General features: G+C 39.7%; 1 protein-coding gene across 3 annotated transcripts; it reads right to left on the bottom strand.

The window, feature by feature from the left end:
- Window positions 1-580: 580 nt before the first annotated feature.
- CHURC1 (churchill domain containing 1) lies at window positions 581-18871 on the bottom strand. Of its 3 annotated transcripts, none has more exons than XM_014862616.3 (4): window positions 18588-18871; window positions 13188-13323; window positions 11602-11672; window positions 581-3232 (listed from the first exon to the last, which is right to left on the bottom strand). In XM_014862616.3, exons 1-4 carry the CDS (start codon window positions 18750-18752, stop codon window positions 3140-3142), a joined length of 465 nt encoding a protein of 154 aa, XP_014718102.1. In that variant the 5' UTR covers window positions 18753-18871; the 3' UTR covers window positions 581-3139. The 3 variants fall into 3 exon arrangements, with proteins under 3 accessions (XP_014718102.1, XP_014718103.1, XP_044629707.1); XM_044773772.2 differs by lacking the exon at window positions 581-3232 and adding an exon at window positions 9556-11120 and having other exon boundaries at window positions 18588-18812; XM_014862617.3 differs by lacking the exon at window positions 11602-11672 and having other exon boundaries at window positions 3068-3232; window positions 18588-18829.
- Window positions 18872-23849: the final 4978 nt, after the last annotated feature.

The following is a 23849-nucleotide window of genomic DNA, read 5'->3' as shown; positions in this document are numbered from 1 at the left end:
AGGAAGACTGGCCCTGAGCTAACATCCGTGCCCATCTTCTTCTACTTTATATGTGGGACGCCTACCACAGCATGGTGTGCCAAGCGGTGCCATGTCTGCACCCGGGATCCAAACCGGAGAACCCCGGGCCGCCGAGAAGCGGAACATGCGAACTTAACCACTGTGCCACTGGGCTGGCCCCATGAAAGGATTCTTGATACACTGAGATAAAGAACAGTGAACATATATACTTACTGATGACTTACAAGGAACAAAGCATATCTGGTTGTGCCCAGACTACATCATATGCCAATTAATTAGTATCAGGAGAACCCAAGACCATTTGAGAAAGACAGAGCTAGCGAAAACAACACAACAACAAACATGCTGAGCTTTGAACTCCAAAAGCCTCACTAGGCAAAGCCCAGATCTGTAAGTCATGGAGCAAGCAAAGAAAGAATGAGGTGTTGGAACAAGCCCATATTCTCAGTAACACCTACAGGTGATTTCTTTTCCTTCTTGAATCTCAGGAAGGGAAGAAGACAAATGCTTTTGCTTGGCTCCCCTTTATTTGAACAGAGAAATACAGATTCAGTAGAACTGGGTTGAAGAGATCTTTATTCTATTAGATCCACAGAAGAATTCCAGAAGATGATGAAGAAAGTATCATAAAACACTGCCCAACGTTGGTTTAATAATAATGAAATATATGGATAGGATCTTGTGTTTTAAATTTTTGTAGCATATAGTCCAAAACATAGAGAAAATTATACATTCTGCAGTAGATGAGGATATCAGACAAGGCATATAAAATCATACTCTTGAGCTCCAAATGACTAAGTTGGAAGCATTAGCAAACTCCAAGAAGAGACGATTCGGAGGCTATAATGGGCTTAGTGCTGCTATTTAAAGTAATGAAGCATTTTCTCTGCTCTCTGGATTCATTTCACCAAACGATTTCCTCAGCAGGTCAGATATAGATTTGCAAAAGTGGAAAACATTGTCCAGGAATAAAACCACTGATCTCTGAGGAGCAGCTGACTTAACTTTTCCAGATAACAAGTCTCGGTCTGACACGCCTGGATTCCTCAGAGTGCCGTCGCTGCTCTTCTCAACGGCATCCTAACCTCGCCAGACCCTTAAGCTTCATGTGTACTGGACACTGTTGTTGAGAGGGAGTTGCTGTACTAGCTGTGGGACCTTGAGTAAGTTACTTAACTTCTCTGTGCCTTTGTTTCCTTAGCTCTAAAACTGGGATAACAATAGTACCTACCTCATGGGTCATTAGTGAGGATTAAGTAAGTGCTTAAAAAGCCTTGGCACACAGAGTAAGTACTTAATAAACCTCAGCTATCATTATTCTTGTTATACAACCAAGCTTTCCCATGATATCAATAACGAACACTTTGCTCACTTTTTTTCTTATAAGCAAAGCCTTCATTCAGAATGTCCAAGTTTCTTAGATATGAATAGGAAACATTTTGTTTCTAATGCCTGACCCTTTAAGTTTTGGTCTCAGAATGAGAAAAACTAACTGAAACCAGCTTATTGTATCTAGTACTTTACATGCTTCCAAAGCATTTACATTCATTATTGATGTGGACCTTCTAACGATACTGTGAAGGAAGTATAACATGAACTTTTACTAGCCCAGTTTTATAGAAAGGGGACAATAAAGTCCAGAGCAACACTTTGCTTAATGGTTATACTGCTACCAAATGGCACAGAGGCCTAACTGCCAGGGTTCACAACACCAAGCCAGTGTGCTTTCCACTATGCAAGGTAAGATATTCCAGATCTCTTTGGAGCAGCTGAAACCGTTGTCCTTATTTATATGAACTAAAGTCCACACTTCATTCATATCTCCCTAGTTTTTACCAGACGTCCTTTTCCCGGTACAGGCTCCCCCTCAGGACACCACATTACATTACAGTCATGTCTCCTTAGGCTCTTTTTGGCTGTAGGAGCTTCTCAGGCTTGTCTTGGATGACCTTGACAGTTCTGAGGAGAACTGCTCAGGCATTTTCCTCAGTTGGGATTTGTGTGATGTTTTTCTCATCATTAGACCGGGGTATGGGTTTTTGGGGAGGAGGACCACAAAGATCAAGTGCCCTCTCACCGCATCCTACCAAGCGTACATGCTATCAAGGTGGCTTATCATCAATAACGTTAATCTTGATCACGTGGCGAGTGTTCACCAGGTTTCTCCACTGTAAAGTTACTTTTCCTCCTTTCCATACTATACTCTTTGGAAGGAAGTCACTATGCATGACCCACACTTAATGAATGCAGAGTACCTACAAATATTATTTGAAATTCTCTTGCATGCAAGATTTGTCTATTCTCTCCAATTTATGTATTCATTTATTCAATCATTTATTTATATCAGTATGGACTCATGGATATTTATTTTATAGTTGGGGTTACAATCCAATGGTACTTTATTTTGTTCTTCAAATTGTTCCAGCTTTGATCACTGGGAGCTCCTTCGGTCGGCTCTTCTGTTCCTTTGATGTATTCCCAATCATTGTGATTTTCCTTTTGAGCACTTCCTTTTTTTTGTGAAGCAATATACTCCAAGCTTATCTTGTTTATTTACTGCCCCAGTCCTAGAATCAGTCATTTCTCCAGTGAGCCCTGGTTCCTTTTATTGGAACCAAGATCTGGCCAGCAGGTGCGCTCCCATTCTAGTTATTTTTTAGCCACATAACTGCTCACAAAGACACTTCATTCTGGCTGCACTAATGTGAACTGGGAACTTTAGCAGAAGAGCTCAGCTCTAGAGAACAGCAATCCCCTAAAATACTTTTTCTGTCAAAGAATAGGTAAGTTTAAGCAAGAAAAAAATGCAGGGGCTGGCCCTCAGCCGACTGGTTGGGTTTGTGCACTCCACTTTGGCAGCCCAGGGTTTCACCAGTTCAGATCCTGGGCGCAGACATGGCACCGCTCATCAGGCCATGCTGGGGCGGGGTCCTACATCATGCCACAGCTAGAAGGACCCACAACTAAAAATATACAGACTTTGGGGAGAAAAAGGAAAAATAAAATCTTTAAAAAAAAAAGCAAATAATTTCCATTATAAACTAAGTAAGACAAACCATCAGGCTTGCTGTATTGTAAGCCAACACAACATAGCTACAACAGAATTGCAGAAAGATCCTTAGAATAACAGAGTCATTTGTCGGGGGTCATCAGGGAGAATACTGATAGTATCTTCGGCTTTGCCACATAACAGACACAGCATGGTATACTCCTAGAACAAGACAAAGTGCATAATTATCTTGAGGAACAGGGAAGAAGATACTGCATAACTTACTCTGGTAAAGTTGTTCTCTACAAATTGTCATGGATATTCTTTCTGTACAATAGATCAATTTCTTCAACACCTATCAGTAATGTCTTAGGTTTATTCTGTGTATCCCAGAGCTTTTTGTTTATATAAATTTACCACATGCTGATGCTCTGTTTACTATGTATACAAGAACGCCATCTTGGAAATGACTTGCAATTTCTTGGACTTAAAAAACAGACATATTAGGGCCAGCCTGGTGACAGAGTGGTTAAGTTTGCTCGCTCTGCTTTGGTGGCCGGCCCAGGGTTTGCGGGTTCACATCCTGGGCATGGACCTACACACCGCTCATCAAGCCATGCTGTGGTGGCATCCCACATAGAAAAGAGAGGAAGACTGGCACAGATGTTAGCTCAGGGTGAATCTTGCTCACCAAAAAAAGAAAAAAAAGCCACCACACATATTGGGCTTAGTGCTGCTATCTAAAGTAATGAGGCAATTTGAGCACAGTCCCTAAGGACAAATTCCTGTTCTCAGAGTTGTTCCTTTCTAGGATATTTTACACTAATATGCAATAGAAATGATTTTAAAAACAACAAAAAAGGGAGAAAATTCTCAAATCAAAAAAGTTACTTTTATCTACTCCAGGGAAAAAAAACAATTGTGTTAAACCCACTAGTATGTCATGCCTCATATTTAGATAGCTAGTTGTCTGGAATTGGATTTATTTAAGAAGTTTTATATTCCTTGGGCTTAAATGTCCAGACTGGTGACATAAGGGATTTTGTTTTAGGTAAAAATCCTTAGGGCAAAGTCCTATTCTTATAGCTGTCCCTTTCTAGAATATTTAATATGGTCATAAACTACACAAATATATTTCTTTTAAAACTTTTGCTTAAAAACCTTTTATCTTCTTTAGAAAACAAACATCCGTGTGAAATCTATTAGTACTTCCACACCTGACATTGAGAGTGCTGCTGTCTGGAACTTGATCACTTGAGGCAGTTTGTGTTTCATGGGCCTGGACAGTCACTGCAGAGAGGGTCTCAGAGAACAATGACTTTCCATTTCCAACAGTGAGTTCGGCAGGGACTTTAGTGGCAGTGGAAAGATTGCTTCAAAAATTAAGACCACACTTAATTTTAAATTCTACTCTACACACACAGTAGGAATAAACAGAGGCTAGAGCTCAGTAAACAAATACACGTCTCATGAATTAAAAATGAAATAAAACTCCATTCTCTCCAAGGTCTTTTACTGCTCTCAAATACTTCTGCTTTCATTCACCAGACTTACTAGTAGGATGTCAAACCTCTCACTGGAAATGCAGAAGAAAAAAGTAATAAAGCCAAAATAGGAAAATGTGTGAAGCTAGACAAATAACTGAGTTTTCAACCAATCTATCCATTGACAAGTTTTTATTAAGTGCTCAAACTCTCTGCAACGTGCTAGGTGACTGGCAGACATGAGAGAGGGCAAGGGCAAGGTCTGACCTTGCAAAACTTATGCTCTAACTTGGGAGAAAGAAAAAATCTAAAACATAGTATAATCTGGAAAGGTTACAAATTATAAAGATTATAAATCTTACTGATTATTAAATCAGTAAGACTGATTACACCTCTAATCTTCAATTTATAGGCAGTCTGGAATCCAGATTTCACTGTAGGTCAATTGTTTGGAATTCAAAAGCAGTTTCCCACAGAAGTAATGTTGCATAGGGCAGTTAGATTCCCAGGGAAATCCAGGGGGTCTTTTAAACTTACATTGAACAAGTGCTATAGAATCTAACCATATATAGCAGTGCTTCTGTGGGAAAATATGTCTAGAATTCTAACTGGGGATGCCAGGAACACATCTCCCAGTGCTGCCAGGAATATGGGGGACTTAAGACACCTTTTGCCAAAACCAGTCAAGTTGGGAGAATAAAAATCCCCCCCAGTCTCTCATGGAGACCCCGAAGGGCTCCACCTGTGCGAAGCCTACCAAGAAGCCTAAAGAGAGAGATTAGTGGGAAGGATGGAGGGGCAGGTCACCTACGGGTCAGACCAGATCCTTTGTTTCATTCTGAGCGCCCCTTGGCCCTTTTCCTTTATTTCTACCTGCTAATCCTGACCCAAGTCCTCTCCTTCCCTGGTCCACAGAGGAACAAAGCAGTCTGAGGCACACACAGAGTCCTTTTAATGGCTTTTAGGGAGATACAAAAACTAAAGGATCCCTGCAATAATTTGTAATGTATTTTCCATTTAAACTCTGTACTTGTCTCTACTTTCCCCTCTACTCCTGTCATCAGAAAACCTTATTTTGTTTAACAATGGTATTGTGTTTGTTTTACAAACAGAATCCTTATCTTTTAGAGATACCTACTCAAATATTTATAGACATAGTGATATGTTTGGGTTTTGCTTCAAAATAATCCTGTGGGAAACGTGGGAATGGTAAGGTACAAATAAAGCAAATTGAAGCTGGGTAGTGGAGGTTAATACACTATTCTGCCTACTTCTGATTATATTTAAATTTCCCCTGAGACATTTAAAATAAACCAAACCACTATGGACAACTAATCTTTGACAAAGGAGCTGAGGGCCTACAATGGAGGAAAGAAAGTCTCTTCAACAAATGGTGCTGGGAAAACTGGACAGCCACATGTAAAAGAATGAAAATCAACGATTCTTTTTCACCATTTACTAAAATAAACTCAAAATGGATCAAAGACCTAAAGATTAGGCCTGAAACAATAAGTCTTCTAGAAGAGACTATCGGCAGAACACTCTTTGACATCAGCTTCAAAAGAATCTTTTCGGACACCATAACCCCTCACATGAGGGAAACAATAGAAAGAATAAACAATTGGGACTTCATCAGACTAAAGAGCTTCTTCAAGGCAAGGGAAAACAGGATTGAAACAAAAAAACAGTCCACTAATTGGGAAAAAATATTCACAAGTTATTTATCTGACAAAGGGTTAATCTCCATAATATACAAAGAACTCACACAACTCAACAATAAAAAATCAAACAACCCAATTACAAAATGGGCAGGGGACATGAACAGACATTTCTCCAAAGAAGATATACGGATGGCCAATAGACACATGAAAAGATGCTCATCATCACTAATCATCAGGGAAATGCAAATCAAAACTACACTAAGATATCACCTTACACCTGTTAGAATGGCAAAAATATCCAAAACCAAGAGTGACAAATGTTGGAGAGGCTGTGGAGAAAAGGGAACCCTCATACACTGTTGGTGGGAATGCAAACTGGTGCAGCCACTATGGAAAACAGTATGCAGATTCCTCAAAAAGTTAAGAATAGAAATACCTTATGACCCAGCCATCCCACTACTGGGTATCTATCCTAAGAACCTGAAATCAGCAATTCCAAAAGTTTCATGCACCCCTATGTTCATTGCAGCATTATTCACAATAGCCAAGTCATGGAACCAACCTAAGTGCCCAGCAACTGATAATTGGATAAAGAAGATGTGGTATATATATACAATGGAATACTACTCAGCCATAAAAAAGGACAAAGTCGTCCCATTCACAACAACATGGATAGACCTTGAGGGTGTTACGTTGAGTGAAATAAGCCAGTTAGAGAAAGACGAACTCTGTATGACTCCACTCATAGGTGGTAGTTGACATATGGACACAGAGAACTGATTGGTGGTTGCCAGGGGAAAGGGGGGTGAGGGGAGGGCACTAGGGGTTAAGTGGTGTACCTACAACATGACTAATAATGATGTACAACTGTAATTTCACAAGGATGTTAACTTTCATAACCTTAATGAAAAAAAAATGGGCAGGGGACATGAATAGACATTTCTCCAAAGAAGATATACGGATGGCCAATAGACACATGAAAAGATGCCCATCATCACTAATCATCAGGGAAATGCAAATCAAAACTACACTAAGATATCACCTTACACCTGTTAGAATGGCAAAAATAACCAAAACAAAAAGTGACAAATGTTGGAGAGGTTGTGGAGAAAAAGGAATCCTCATACACTGTCGGTGGGAATGCAAACTAGTGCAGCCACTATGGAAAACAGTATGGAGATTTCTCAAAAAATTAAAAATAGAAATACCTTATGACCCAGCCATCCCACTACTGGGTATCTATCCAAAGAACTTGAAATCAGCAATTCCAAAAGTCCCATGCATCCCTATGTTCATCGCAGCATTATTCACAATAGCCAAGATGTGGAAGCAACCTAGGTGCCCATCAAGTGATGATTGGATAAAGAAGATATGGTGTATATATATACAATGGAATACTACTCAGCCATAAAAAAGGATAAAATCATCCCATTCACAACAACATGGATGGACCTTGAGGGTATTATGTTAAGTGAAATAAGCCAGATAGAGAAAGACGAACTCTGTATGACTCCACTCATAGGTGGAAGTTAAACTTAGAGACACAAAGAACTGATTGGTGGTTACCAGGGGAAAGGGCGGGGTGGGAGAGGGCACAAAGGGTGAAGTGGTGCACCTACAACATGCCTAACAATAATGTACAACTGAAATTTCACAAGGTTGTAAACTATCATAATCTTAATAAAAAGTTAAAAAAAATAAAAAATAAAATAAACCAAACCAAACCAAAACATTACCAATGGTGGGTACCCGACCTTGAACTTAACTATTGCAGGAATAAGATGGGGGCTGGAGTTGGGCGGGGATGAGGAAGTAAGCCATAGCAGCTGAGAACTGAAGAGTTCCTGTGGTCATCATGCTGAGACGGAAGTTCCCAAGTGGCTATTCACAGGAGTCAGGGCCTGCTATAGGTACAAGAAGAGTGCAGAAAAGGGACAAAGCAGTGTGGGCAGGACTCTCGAGAGCAAAAAGGAAATAGAATTTAAGGTCAGCTTGAAAGAGGTAAGATTTAGTTGGCTTGAGGGACAAGTAAAGAGAAACGAGAATTTAAGTCAAGGAAAAGGCATGAATAAGGACGGTGATATGGAAAAGAGCAAGCATATTGTACATGGAGTAGCAGAGGAGCGACAGGATGCTGTGTTTAAGGGAGACTGATCTGAGGGCAGTGTGAGAACTACAGTGTGGAGGCTGCTGCAGTAATTTAGGTTTGAGTGGGTCTGGTCCTTGACAGGAGGTGTGGCAGTGGAGCCAAAAAACAAGAGAAACAAAGGGAAAAAGGAGGGCAGGAAGGGTGTTAGGGTTAGAGAACGAGATCTGGAAGATATCTGATAGGTTTCAACTGAGACTGACTGTGTGTGCCCACTATTTGAGGAGTACAGAGAAGGTTCCAGACAAGAGACCAAAGCCCAGGGGAAAATGAGTTAGGGCAAAGCAGGAAAGGAAGCCACAGAAGAAGCAGAGCAGCGGTCAAAATGATTTAAGAAGAAAGAAAAAAGTCTAGCACTATGGACCACCAGGGAAGAGATGCTTCGAAGACAACAATGGTTAACAAAACCAGATCCAGGAGAGATGTCAAAAGAGGTAAGAACTGAGGCGAGGTCACAGAACTTGGCTACATTACAGGAAACCTACAGGAGAATACTTTCAGTAAAGTGAACATGAAAACCAGATTGTCGGTGGTTAAGAGGAGCACAGGGAAATAGGGGAAAGAGAGAAAGACCTACTCAGGTCAAGAAGCAAGAGGAAGGCCAGAGATGATAAGAGGGTGAACCAAAGAGGTGGCTGAGTGAAATGGAAGGATTTTAATTTATTTTTAACAAATAAAGAAGAACTAAGTATATTTAATGTAAACACTGTTTTAAATCCCATGGAGAACAAGAGGATGCTAGAAAGAGAGAAGATAACATGAGATTCCTGAGGCAATGCAGTAGAAGTAGCCTTAGAGAGGAGGAAATAAAAATCTTCCTTGATAACAGGAGGGAAGGAAGAAAGTCTAAAGTCAATGCTGTGTCTGGTGTACACGAGGAGAGTAGTGGGAAATAAGAGAGAGGGAAGCTGGGCAGCCCAGTGAAAACCTTGGGATGGGGAGTTTGGATATCATACTACAGCTAAAGGTGAGCTATGGAAAGGCTAATCAGGTAGTCTGAAAGCATCATTTGAAAAAAATAATAGTCTGATGTCAGAATATAGAATATGTTTGGGTAGGGGGAAGCAGATGTTGGGAGAGGGAAGAGTGGAGATAGAGAGTCCAGTTTAAGAGTTTTTTCCAAGAGAATTTCACACCGTCCAGGCATTGTGACTATAAACCATCTTCCTTTCTCTTCTTTCCACCCTAGAGTAATTTCTAGGGGAGCTCTGAAAATATGTGTGTTCAGCTATAACGGAACATCAGCTAGACTTTGGTCTCATGGCAGTGACATATAATGGCTCAAAAGAGGCAATCTCAATATCCATTTAGAGACTCAGCTCACAGGAGCTACAGGAAAACAGCTATAAGCACTTCTTTTCTCTCATAAAAGGATAGAACTGCTCCTTTAAGCCCATGAGATGCTCATTCTCCTATTTGGCCACCATTCACTGAAATCTTGATTCTGCCTTAAGTTACATATATCATATAAATATTTTTGTCTTTTATTTATTTATTTATTTTGAGGAAGACTAGCCCTGAACTAACAGCTGCCGCCAATCCTCCTCTTTTTGCTGAGGAAGACTGGCCCTGAGCTAACATCCGTGCCCATCTTCCTCTACTTTGTACGTGGGACGCCTACTACAGCATGGCTTGCCAAGAAGTGCCATGTCTGCACCCAGGATCAGAACCACAAACCCTGGGCCGCCGAAGTGGAACGTGCGAACTTAACCGCTGTGCCACTGGGCAGGCCCCTTTCCTCTTTTTTTTAAAGATTGGCACCTGAGCTAACAACTGTTGCCAATTTTTTTTTTCTTCTCCCCCACAAAGCTCCCTGGTACATAGTTGTATATTCTAGTTGTGAGTGCCTTTGGTTGTGTTATGTGGGACGCTGCCTCAGCATGGCTTGATGAGCAGTGTCACGTCTGCACCCGGGATCTGAACTGGCGAAACCCTGGGCTGCTGAAGCGGAGTACACGAACTTAACCACTCAGCCACATGGCCAGCCCCATATAAATATTTTTTGAGGCATAATTTTTGGATGCTGAGGAGATATGGTCAAGATATTGTCCAGGGGCCAGCCCCGTGGCCAAGTGGTTAAGTTCACGAGCTCCACTTCGGTGGCCCAGGGTTTTGCCGGTCACCGGTTCAGATCCTGGGCACGGATATGGCACCACTCGTCAGGCCATGCTGAGGTGGCGTCCTACATGCCACAACTAGAAGGACCTACAACTAGAATATACAACTATGTACTGGGGAGCTTTGGGGAGCAGAAGGAAAAACAAAATCTTTAAAAAAAAAAAAAGATGTTGTTTAGATTAACCACAACATATTAGACCAGATTCTGACGGGTAACTAAGTATTTTCTTCCACACTAAAATGAGGATGAACAAAAGTGGTACAAAAAATATGCTATTTTATAAGCTTCTGTTATGGAAGATTTTTTTCCTAATTATAGTACTACCAAAATTTGAAGGATTTAAAAAAAAATTCCCTTGCCTATTAAAAGCTCTAACCTGATATTTATATCTTATGGATGAACATGGAGTTCACGCTAAATAAGTAACTCAATCTGAAGACTTGAAAACAGAGGCAGTGAGGGACAGGCGCAGGTTCCAGCGTGTCCTTCTGGTTTCCTGTTTGTCCCTGGCTCTCCTTCACTGTCCAGCTTTTCTTTCTGAGCATCAGATCTGTGAATCTTCAGCAATTTCAGGCCCACAACAGCCTTTTGTAGAATTCTTCACATGCTCTCACAATTGTATGAGGACTAATCCTTATACTAAATCCCAAGTGGTTCAGCTTCTCTCTTCCAGCCTTGATACATCCATCTTGCCATTTTACTTAACAAATAATAATAAAATGTCTTACTACAATTGAGACTACAGAGTTGCTCAACTACACATGCCTACTAGGGAGAACAAAGATAACCTCCTTATCACAATTTCCATGACCAGTAAGTATGATGGCAGTGTGCAGGCCAACACTTAAAGCCAACAATTGTGCAACCACATAACTGAGTAGAGAAGAAAAGGGCACAACGGTAACCTCATAAGAAGCCATAATGAGCGGTTCTTTATAAACAAAAATGATGGGATTGAGACATCATTTGTAAGGAATGCATTTTGATTTGCGACTCTTGTGAAGACAGGCTGGAACAGATCCACCCACATCTATGTCTCTCTCAACTCACACAAGGAGAAGAGAGTGCTGGTCTCCTCTCACAGCCACTAGTACTTCATTTATGAAAACTACATCTAGACTTTCAGGGGTACTTTTACTATCCCCCTCCCCACAATAACATACCCATATTTATATATTCACCTGAAATTCATCCATGATACTGAATGTATACTCATGCCTGGCTATCACGTGATGACAATTCTTACAGAGATCTGCCAAAACAGAGAGATAATTAAACAGTTAAGCCTTGGAAGGTGTCTTAAGACAATAAAATTTATATTCTCAGCTTGATATTGCTTTAAAAGAATCTTAATCCTGTCATATTTAACACAGCAAAGAAATCCATTATAATATCTACCTGGATAAGAAATCCAGAATCTGTTACATAGCAACACTACATAATTAAGGGCCTGAACTCAGAGACTTAAGTGCATATATTAATTACCATTGAAAGCTCTCTAAGGTAATCAATTAACAGATATGTAAGTGTGTTTTTTAAACTAGCTGGACCTAGCTAACTATGTAAAAGCTTTTCTTCTCAGGAATGATAGAAATTATGCTACTATAAACAATAAAAAACAAAAGAATCTAGTGCAAACAATATGATAATAACTATAATTTATTGAGTGCTTACTGCATGCCAGATAATGTTTTAAATACTTTTAATCTATTCATTCACTTAATCTTCTCAAAACCCCAATGAGGTGCACACTATTGTTACCACCTTTTTAGGGATAAGGAAACACGGGTGCACTGTGGTTAAGTAGCTAGGAAGACCATCGAGCTAGCAAGTGTTGGAACCTGAATTCAAACCCAAGCATTCCAGTTCCAGAGCCCTTGCTCTTAAGCACGATGCCCTACTACCTGGAACAAAATAGAGTTTAAAGGGGTATATGCTAAAACAAAGAAGATGATTCTTCTCACATAAAACATTTTTTGACAGTCTGACTCTATTCTAAAGGCTTAGCGTCTTTCATACCCTCTTTCAAGATATCATTATTTGCACATTCATTCCTCATATATTCAGAACATACCAAAAAACCAGGAGACAAATAGAAAGGGGCTGTGAACAGTTTAAATACTTGTCACAATACCTGGGCCCTAAAGCGTACATATACTTAATTTGCTCACAGAAATTCTTAGTGCCAACTTCAGAATTGATTTATTTTTACTATACGTGGTTTATTTATTTGGTTTCCCAGCATTGAGGAGGAGCAGCACATGAAGGTAGCATATTTACAGCAGCGAAACAAAGAAACAACAGACTGACAGTGAGATAGGAGACAAAAGAAGCTATAAAAGCAAAAACAAGACTAAAAGAACCATAGCATTCCAGTGACCTTTAGTATATGGGAAACAGCTTAAACACTTTAATGACTGTTGGAGAGTATTACTATAATATACTTTAGTAGAAAGCGAAAATTCACATGGACATCCCTAAAGTTAAAAAAAAATCTCTATATCTTGTTTCAGAAGGCATTAAAAATAAACAAAAAAAAATTGGTGCCTGAATCATAACCTTCAGTTGTCTGCAAAAGTCATTTATGAAAACTAACTGATAATGCTAGATAAATGGGTGTTATCTATATTTGCCTCTTAAAAACCTAACTAGTAACTATGTGTTGCACTGTGACATTGAAATAGGCCTCATAATGCTTTACACTATATCAACTTCCAAAACCTAACATCTGCTAACAAACTCACAAGGGAAGAAAAAGCCTACTTACGATCATAGGTAACTATTTCTTCTCCATCTTCCTCTTTCAAAGATTTGTTTGTGATCAGCATAAAATCCCGCTTATTGCATACTGCACAGCCTGTAAAGTTCAGCAAGAAAGATCCATTCTCCAGGCAGATGGTACCCTAAAATATTAAAAATAGGAATTTATTTTTCTTATATTTCAAAATTCTTGGTGAAAATGATTAATAGACTTAAAATCTCTAAAGGCAAAAATCATGGCCAGAATGTACTTGCTTGAAGGCTATACCAAGTCATTTTGGAAATTACTAGCTTTCTTCTAGAGGTATTATTTACGATAAATCAAACTGAAGCACTGCTAGAGCTGTAAGTCTCTGAGGACTGCAACTGTGTTTAAGAATGGATATTTAGATTATGCAAATGGATATTTAGAAACAACTTAATGAAGCTTTAATAACATAAAACGTGAAAAGGAAAAACTAGAAAAATATAACAGCCAACAATATTAAATGAGGTCTATCATAAAACTAGAATTAAAATTCAATCAAAATGGAAACATTGAGCCAATGATAGAAATGATCTTGTACACCATGATGCTCAGTTGATTGTTGAAATAGCATTTTCTGAAGCCTTAAAGATACCACAAAATAAACAAAAATAAACCCTCAGCTCTACAGATGTCAGTCCTTAAGGATACATGTGTTTGAGACAGAGAAGGTAAGCTCTGCAATTCATCAGAGTGACACGGTGCCTTTCAGGAGAGAAAGGGTTTTGCTTCGTCACTAAGAAACTGTAAATAATTCCCATTCCTGGCTTAAGGGAAGTCTTTGCTAGAGGCTTACTAATAACTGCTCTGAACTAAAAGTCATTTTATAAATAATCTAATTCAATCTCATTTCTGACCAATAAACTTAAGAATATTTTTAAAAATTAATGTCACTAAAAACCATTCAAATCAACCTTTCTCCAACGCAGCTATGTGCCTGAAACTGACCAAAGCACAGTGGAGGTTTCGAGGATGAGTCACGTTTCTGCCTTCAAGGAGCTTAAGAAGTATCAGGAGGGATTAAGACCCACCTTAAGGGATGCCACAGTGAAGCCTTCCTGGATTCCCAGCACCACAGTTAACCTCTCCCTTCTGAGTGCTCCTTAGTGCTAATGTATTAAGGAAGAGATTAGCTCTGGTGGGAGGAAATCAAGCTAACTATATAGTTTGGAGATACGAAACCATAGGCACATCGACTTAACTACTAAAAGCGGGGCAAAAAGGCTTAGGATTAAAGTATAAATCAGCTATTAAGAACAAGTGCTTTGCTTTGAAAAAAACCACTTTATTGAAGCACACTTTACATACAATAAAATTCACACATTGTAAGGGTATAGGTTAGGGACTTTGAACAAACCATATGCCAATATAAACACCACCTCAATCAAGATCTTCCCAGGATGTTCCTTCATGCTTTACAGCATTTTGACTATTCTATTCCCTTGATTTGTATATTTATCTTTGCACTAATGTCACACTCTCTTCATTGCTGTAGCTTTATAGTAAGTCTTTAAATCAGGCAGTTTATGTCCTATAACTTACTGAGTCTACGTTCTTTTTATTTCCATATATACTTTAGAATCATCTTATAAACTTTTACAAAAATGTCTGCTGGGGTTTGAATTGGGACTGCCTTGAATCTATAAAAGCTGATTACCAAGGACTCTAAGATATTAAGGAATGAAAAACAGTCAAAATAATAAAGATCTAAATACCAGTTGCAAGTAAACAGAACTCTGAACAAGACTGAACCCGTAAACATGGGTACCTTACACAATGTGGCCTAACCTCTCTAATCTGACCTTGTAAGTAGATAGGATGTAAACTCTAAGGAAATACTGAGATAAGAGAAAAGAGATCTATGTATCTGTTGTGAGATAAGGAAATAAGTACTTGAAATGGCAAAATGCAAGTACAGTATGTAAGAAACTGATACTTTCTGGTCATTTGAAAGCAGTGAGTCATGGTTCCTTTTTTTTTTTGAGGAAGATTAGCCCTGAGCTAACAACTGTTGCCAATCCTCCTCTTTCGCTGAGGAAGACCGGCCCTGAGCTAACATCCGTGCCCATCTTTCTCTACTTTATATGTGGGATGCCTACCATAGCATGGCTTGCCAAGTAGTGCCATGTCCGCACCCGGGATCCGAACCGGAGAATCCGAGCTGCCGAAGCAGAACGTGTGCACTTAACCGCTGCACCACCAGGCCGGCCCCTAGTCATGGCTCTTTTATTAGATGAGGCAAGATTATTAATGTCCAAATTTGGGAAAGTAAGTTAAAGTATACAATATTCAGGGACACTTTTGAGGTTCCCACAATGGGAGGAAAGAGAAGAATGCAACCTAAATTAATTCCACAGTAATAATAGTAAGCTATAATAGTTTCAAGAAGGCAAGAAAAAAGTCAAATATTAAACACCCTTAGAAAATGTGATTCAGACAAATCCTGGTTGACGATTTGTAAAGGTAAGCAAGTGTACAAGAAGAAATGGTTGAATACTATGATGATAATTAGCATGACAGTACATTATGATAAAATCTTACAAATTTGAGAAACCTGCAATTATTTTGACAAGGATTGGACCAGTTTGCTTTTTCCAGAAAACTATTATTTCAGATGGTACAACTTAACAGTGTATATGTTTTGTCAGGGAATGTTTGAAATTAAAAATTGAGAATATAGTTCTTAAAGAACCAAATTTTAGTGTTGCTTATTTCCCCTATTGTTTTTCTATTTTATGTCTCATTAATTTCTTCTCTAATCTTTATTATTTCCTTTGTTTTGCTTGTTTGGGTTTAGTTTGCTCTTGTTTTTTTACTGTCTTACAAAGAAGGTTAAGTTACTGACACAAGATTTTCTTTTTAATATAGGCATTTAAAAATGCAGAATATCATTTTAAAGCATCATTTACATACAACTGTTTTACTAATTATATATCAAACTCAGCATTTAATTAAATATAGTTTAATGCTAAGCAATAATTTGAGTATAGCAACTTTAGTAGCTTAGTTTTAAGTGATGTATATAAAACATGTAATCTCTAATTTAAACATACCACTAATTCACACTGATCATTTCCTTCTGATTAATATAAAATTAATGATGTATTTTTGCATTGCTGCTGCATTACTAAGAAGTTTAAGGCTGAAAGTTGAACTATATGAAATACAGGTTCCATTTCCAGTTTGATGTGGAAAATGTTTTATTACAATTTTGTGCCTGATCAGTAATTTTAGAAAATGCAGTTGAGTTCTAGTTCCAGTTTCCTAAATGCTTTTCTGAAAGAAAAAAAATAATTTGGTTCACAGTTGAGTAAAAAAATTGGGGTTCTGAAAATTAATATGGTTCATTTCCCATCTGATTCACGCTTGAGCTCAATTTCTCAGTGTAACCTACAAGCAAGCAGGCCAGAGCTCTGTTAGGAATTCATTACTGTGTATTCCTAGTCTGTGAAAAGCATCTATCACAAAATTCCAGAAAATTTTATGAAACCAAAGATAATTATATATTTATTACCTACCCATTTTTCACTTAGAGCTTTCCAACATGCTAATCCATTATTTCTTTCTGCCAGTTTTTGAATGAATGGACTATACTTGCAACCACCATCTTATTACCCTTTCCTTTGCTAAACTCAAGCAAAGTGGCTTCTGCTCTCACCGCCCTTAAAAATATCTCATGACTTAAAAAAATCCCAGAGTTGGAAGAATCCTTGAGATTTCAAATGGTCTGTTAGTCTCTATTGTCAATAACAGGAAGAGTTCAATTCCTCTAAGGGTTACCCACTCCACTTTTGAAAATCTGTTAGAAAGTTCTTTAATCTGATTCAAAGCCTACAATCCCATAACATCTACCCACTAATTATTTCTAAATCTGCCTTCTGAAATTCCAAAGAAAAATTTAATTCTTCCTCTTGACAGCCCTTTAATTATTCTACAACAGAACACAAACAGAGAAAAGTGCTTATGAAGGCACTTTCCTGGTTTTTCAATCACTCAATCCTTCACTCTTCCCTACACTTACTTTCACTTCCTAATTTATTCCTTAAAGCATAGTCCTTGATTCTCCTCGATTCTCCACATTCTTTTCCTAAGAGAACAAATCCTTTCTATTTTGACACCTTTATTTGGCTGGCTCATCTGTTTGAATCTCACACCCAAACTGCAATCTTGTATTTTCACTTGACTCCTCATATGTTACATTCTCAACCTCGAATGAAACACGGTGAAAACAATTTGACCACTTCTCCAGTTGGCTCTTCCTCCCATATGCCTCCAATTTCTGTAATGATACTTCCAATTTCCAGTTGCCTAGACTGAAAACCCTGAGATCATCTATAGCTCTTCCCTTCTTCTCTCCTACATTAAACTGGTTGAGTCGTTAATTTCTTCTTTGAAATGAGGTCTTCCTTATCTCACGCCTACCCTGCTGTTGCCATAGCTCCCCAAACGCTCTGTAGGGACCTCCTTTTACATTCCTCCCGACCCCATCATCTCAACATACACCAAGGTTCATTTTCCTCCGTTCCTTCTTTTCTACCCTAGTCACAACTACCCTTAAAGTTCTAACTGAAGTCCACCTTTCTTTTGGGAGAACAGAGCTATCTCCTATTGCTCTCCCCTTTCTCTAAACTTGAACAGCACTTACGGACTGTACAGCTCATTTTTTGTTAATCACATACTCCCCTAAACTGTAAGCCCTTAGCACGTAAGCTGCTTTTTATTTCCTCTTTGGTAGACTTTTTTGGCCTAGAAAAGTAATCTAGCTACACACATGTAAATGTTCAGGAAGTATACCTCGAATGAACGAGAGTAAACAAACATCGCAACCTCTCGCGCCTGAGAGGAACAAGAGATTTAAAAGAAAGTAGCCGCCAGGAAACCTGAATTCTAGTCTTGGCTCTCATACTAACTAGAATGTGAACGTGGGCAAGTGATTGCCCCTCTCTGGGCATTAGTTTCCTCATCTGCAAAACCGGCTTAGAAGAGACGACTCAGAGGTTCCTTCCAGCATCAGAGATCACTAAGAAAATCGGACTTCATTAAATCAAGCTAGAGGATGAGACCAGGGGTGGGGGTAGGGGTGTCTCTCTGTTGTCGACCGGGCTGTTGGTGGTGGGGTTTCCTTTGTTGTCCCCTAGAGCTCAAGAGCAGCGGGGTGACGGCTGATGTCAGCCGCCAGGGCGGGGACCAGCGCGAAAGGTCGGCCACAGGCCGCACTCGCTGTCAAGTGCCTAAGGACAGCTACCGGGTCACCGGAATGGGCAGTGCGGCGGAGTCCGCCCCGCGCCCGGCCTCTCGGGGATGGCCGGCCGGGGGCACGAGGAGCCTCAGGGGCGGCCATGGGCCAAGAGGGCGGGAAGTTCTCGGCGCCCACTCGCTCACCCGGTTGGGATATTCCTTCTCCACACAGTCCCCACACATCGCGACGCAGTTAACAGGCAAGGCCCTCCAGCGCTTCCGGGAAGACGAAGCATCGCGAGAGCTAAGAGAAGGTTGCCGCATGCGCCCCAAGTACACGACCCTGGAATAGCTGGTCTCGGGGACCATTCGAAGTCTCCGCCCATTAGCAACTGTTGTTAGGGCAGTGCCTGGGCTCCCAGGCAACAACGCTGGGGAGAGAGTTAGACTTCAGAAACCATCCGAGAAAGAGGAAGTGACTGTAGATCACGTGGCAGGAAGCGAAAGGGGATCTTGTCTGAGCAAAGTTCTAATAGGCGCCTTCCTGAGTATAGGCTGACAGAAAGACAAGTCACAATACACAAGAAAGGGAATTGTTTCTCGCTGCCTCGGCTTACTCCATATATAAAGCTGAAATTCTAATAATTTAAATGTCTTTCCGTACTATTTCTTAGGGCAGTGAGAGTGATAGATCTGATCTCAGCCGTGAATAAGCTATAACTGAAGTGTTTGGGAAGAGGCATTTATAGCTCCGCAAAGAATCTCCTAAAAAGAACGCTGAAAATGTTACTAATGACCATCCCAGAGTCCTCTGGAGAGCATAGCGATGGGAAACGGGTTTCTATCGCTCTATGTGTCACAGAAGCACTTCAGGGGCAGGCAAGCACTATGCCAATAAAAAATGGCCAGGTCAATTATCCCTGCCTCATATCTCTGTCCCGTGGAGCTCAAAATGCTTGTGATTGGTGCCCTACCTCTTTCTTTCCCTCTATATTGAAAGCATCTTACTATTCACAATGATGTGATTAACTTGGTACGAATCCCCAAAATTTGTCTTTATGCTTCTGAAAAACCTGTCTTCATTATACCGAGCTACTTCAATAGAGATATTTAATGGGAACATTGTAACCGAGCAAAAAGGGGCTTGTTCTGCCAGTGGCAATCTGGTGCCAATCAATTGCAAACAAACCGGTGGTTGAGAAAGGAAAATTTATACAATTAGGGAACATAATCAGAAGATGGCACCTTATGTCCTGAAGAACCATCTTAAAATCATACAGAATCTTGAGGCAGTTCTATAAGGGAAATGGGCAGGGAAGGAGGGGGTTTAGGGATGTCAACTATCTGTTGTGACGAATTTCAAGGCACCACATTATCTTTTTCTTCCGTCATTTGTGATGGGTACCAATACAGAATTTTCCTTTCTGGAGGTTGTCACGTTCCTGGGGAACTCAGAGAACAAAGTTGTCTTATCGCAGCCCGGAGATATACGTAAGCAAGAGTCATAGAACTAGTAGATAGTCTATTTTGTAAATGTGAGAGGTGCTTAATCATCTCGGCTACGTGCAGGCTAGAATGTATTCACAGAGACTAGTGAGTCAGGATCATAGGTACAATATTGCTTCTTTTCCCTAAGTTGGCTTTGCTTATGTTAACTTAAGATCTAGCTTTACGACATCAGCAAGCATCTTCCCTTAACCCTGCCTTATGGCAGTCAAATCAGTGAAGAAAGATCAGGGAGCCTATGAGACTCTGGGATTCAGATTCTTTAAGAAGAGATTAGTAACCATTTCAAAGCAAGCCAGTTTAACTGGGTTTGCTAGTATAAGAATTCTGTCTCGCTGAAGTATTGAAAGTGTAACCTTTAGTAGTTCAGGCTTTGGTAAGGAGCTGCAACAGTTACTAAAAGTCACAGGTGTGCTAAAGCACTGCAGTGAACGTCAGCGTTCACTCTATTCTTGGAATAATTATAGTGCCTTCCATCTGTATGACATTTTCAAACTTTCAAAGTGTCCCCATTTCAGTTTCTAATTTTATGCTTTTACAGCCCTGTAAGATTGGCAAGAAAGCTACGTCTCCCCTTTTCAATGAGGAAACCAAGGAAATGATTAGTTAAAGGTCTTGTCTATGTAACAAAACTATTCACTAGTCAGCCAGGACTAGGACTTCATTCCTACCCTAAGCTCAACTTCTTTTTAGGCCAGTAGCCAGTAGCCACATGTGGCTATAAAGCACTTTTAATGTGGCAAATCTGAACTGAGATGTGTTGTAAGTACATTCTGCACATTAGATTTAGCAGACTTACTATGAAAAAAAATATAAAATATTTCATTACTAATTTTTATATTGATTATATGTTGAAATAACTGGGCTAAATAAAAATATATTATTAAAATTAACTTCACTTGTTTCTTTTTTTTAATTTGTCTACTAGAAAATTTAGAATTACACTGGTAGCTTGCGTTATATTTCTTCTGGACAGGGCTAGTCTATAAAATTCTCTCTCTTGATCCATTTTTAAATGCATCCTCTGTTTTTAAAGCCTAATGCTGACTTTTCATTTCACTAACCACTGTATCTATTTTATTCAATTCTATAGACATTGGTTGAGTGCCTTTGCTATGAAAGGACCTATGTGGATAACAGGAAGATAAAAAAGACGTTGTCCTTTCCTACTCTCCAGATATTCCCAATTGAGTCTGAGAGAGACAATGAGCACCCATATGTATAACTACTGGCAGACTGTGGTATAAGAGCACCAAATGGAGAGACTACTTCCAAATAGGGGATTGGGAAAGAGGAATTTGGGCCTTGAAGGATGTATAGGACTTCAAAAAGCAGAGTTGTAGTATAGAAATTTCAAATGGACAATGCCAAGGAGTTTGGATTTTATCCTGCAGGTGATAACAAGCCACTGAAAGTTTGAGCAGGAGAGTGATATCAGAGTCGTGGTTTAGGAAGATTATTTTGGCAGCTTTTTATCGAGACTGCTTAGAACTGGAAGAAATTGGACATGCAAAGGCGTACACTAACAGCAACCACAAGGGGGAGATGTATAGCTTTCTGCCTCATGACTAGTACAGAACATGCATGATAAAAAAAATAAGTAAAAAATTACACTGCAGTCAAAGATCTCAAAGAGTAGGTTCTTTGGCATGAACTGATTTCATGTGCTGAGGCATGAAAGACAATCTACATATTTACCAGTGTCTTTTACCTTCCCAGAATGATATAGTATCTCGTTACTAAAATGAGCAAGTGAATAAAAACGTCATTTTATTCATAGGCACAAAAATTCAAGAGCTAATGGTTATTCACTCAATGGAGTTCTCCATTCAAATCTAACCACATTCAGGGATGAGAGGCTGCAAATGGACTGGCGGGAGGGGGTGGACAGGACCAGAAATTAAAGTGCGATTATGGTAATAGGAATAAGAAAGTCTCTGAGTTTGACACATGGAAGAAAGGAAAATAGAGGCTGCAAAGCAGGAGATTAGCATCTGAAAGGAATGACCAAGTAGTAGCATAAAATAAGCAAAAATAAGTAAAGTTTGCAGGAAGCATTTAAGGATTACCTTCTAATAGAATGTTCTCTATAATAAACATGTGATGTCAATAATGTGTATCAAATATACTCACATGTTGCAGTTTATGCATGAGATTATCTCTTGCTAAAAGGAATGCATTTAGGAAACTCTAAATGTTAATATGGTTCAATTACATATGCTAAACTACATCTCTGGGGTGAGATTAAAGTTTTGCCTTAAGAGTGCAGTTTGAATCTCCTTTTGAAACCTTCCTAGTACCTTTTCCTTTTATGATGCTCCTAAGCCAAGAGGCTAGGATGCAGTGCAAGCATACCTATCCTCTTCATCCTTTGTGTAAAGGGTACGGAAGCATCCCAGAGCCTTTATGGGACCACTGTCAAACCAATTTCACAGATGGAGGGAAGCTCATTTTCAGGCAGAAGCTTGTCTCTAAGCCTAAAGCTTATCTGCTTGGTGAAGGTATATGTCATTCTTTCCATCGTCTCAAGGGAAGTGTGAAATAGGAGTGGTTGTGTTTACTTGGTATCACCTGCCTGGGGTGAATGAGTTAGCAGCACTTCTGGGGTAACACTGTGAACACAGGTGAGCCTGGCTGAAGGCAGGTACAACAGAGCTCCCAAAACTTCAGGGTCAGCCTTTTTTTTAGTTCAGTGGCCACGTTGGATTTCCTTCTCTTTAAGGTTCCCATGGCTATTGAGGTCATAAATGCCAGCTTTCAAATGTATGGTATTTGAAACCAAGGGAATAGCTACTGTTTCTCTTTGATTCTGTTTTCTTCAGCTCTCACTTTCTTTTCACGTACAGATGATCATTTCCACGATATCTGTCAAAATCTCGGATGTCGTGGCCTTTGGGAAAATATTCTTTCTCAAATCTTACATGTATCGGGATGCAACTGGGTTTTAGATATGCGATTATTTTATTTTCTATTTCTAATGCATGCCCCAAAGGTATAGTAAGACTCAGAGCAGACTTTTGTTCTCTACCACCTATGTCGACTCTGAGAGGTGAAGAAGTTTGGAATTTTCAGAGAAGCCCAGGGATGAGGAAAGGCAAGTCAAGAGGCTCCTGTTTCATCCTGGAGAAGGGCCAACAGAGGGAGGCCTTATTTCAAGGTGATTCAGGCACAAAATCTGAGGCATCAAGAAGCTTGGGTAGTTTTGAAAAGAGTCGTTTTGACTTGCAGTGGAGAAGGAGTACATAGAAGCTGCAAGGAGTATTTGGGAAATAACATGGTGATTTAAAGTTAAAATTTTAGATTCTGGTCTTAATTGTATCTTAATAACAGTAGGGCTATAAGCAAGTGGCTTATTGGCTGAGCTTCAACTCTCTCTTCTGTAAAATAATGACAATAATGAATATCCCTACCTCAAAGAGTTGCTTTATAAAATGATACACAAATGTTTTAGATATATGAGTATACACTTATGCCTCCAGGGTGCTAGGAAAAATACCTCTGTCCATAAGCATGAGGTGGTAAAAGGGAGGATTATAAATTAGGAAAAGGGGATTGGTAATGACTGACAGCCTGCCGGGTGTGTGACTCTGTGTCTAGCTGAGCTGGGTAATACAAGACTGTGTACTTCAACTAATTTGTAAAGGTGGTTTGTGTGCACTTGAAAAGACTGAGTGAGCATGTTGTGTTGGAGAGGACACTGTGGGGGAAGGGTTGTGTTACGGAGGGAAACCACAGGTGATGGAGAGAGAGAGTAAAACGCCGGGCTCCTACCGGGAGCAGACTTGGAAAGTTACCAGAAGGTGCGAAGAGTCAGGGAGCCTTCTGTGTAAGTGCTACCTGGGGCTCCTACCAAATCACAGATTCCTAGTCCGACTTCTGGTTCCTTCTACTTCTTTCTCTTGACAAAATCTTCTTTGCAAACTAATGAGAAACCACATACCAAGGTTTGAGAAAACTGAG

This window comes from Equus asinus, chromosome 7 (genome assembly GCF_041296235.1).
Source record: "Equus asinus isolate D_3611 breed Donkey chromosome 7, EquAss-T2T_v2, whole genome shotgun sequence".
Taxonomy (NCBI): domain Eukaryota; kingdom Metazoa; phylum Chordata; class Mammalia; order Perissodactyla; family Equidae; genus Equus; species Equus asinus.
Note: the sequence above shows the minus strand (reverse complement) of the source record. Positions and strands in the feature narration are given on the sequence as shown.

Excerpts from the sequence above, each read along its gene's own strand:
- CHURC1 (XM_014862616.3), bottom strand. The coding sequence starts at position 18,752 with ATGGTCCCCGAGACCAGCTATTCCAGGGTCGTGTACTTGGGGCGCATG. Across the intron at positions 13,324-18,587 it reads AGAAGGAATATCCCAACCGG|GGTACCATCTGCCTGGAGAA; the intron begins GTGAGCGAGTGG and ends TTAATATTTTAG. Across the intron at positions 3,233-11,601 it reads GTATCATGGATGAATTTCAG|GAGTATACCATGCTGTGTCT; the intron begins GTGAATATATAA and ends GTCTTGTTCTAG.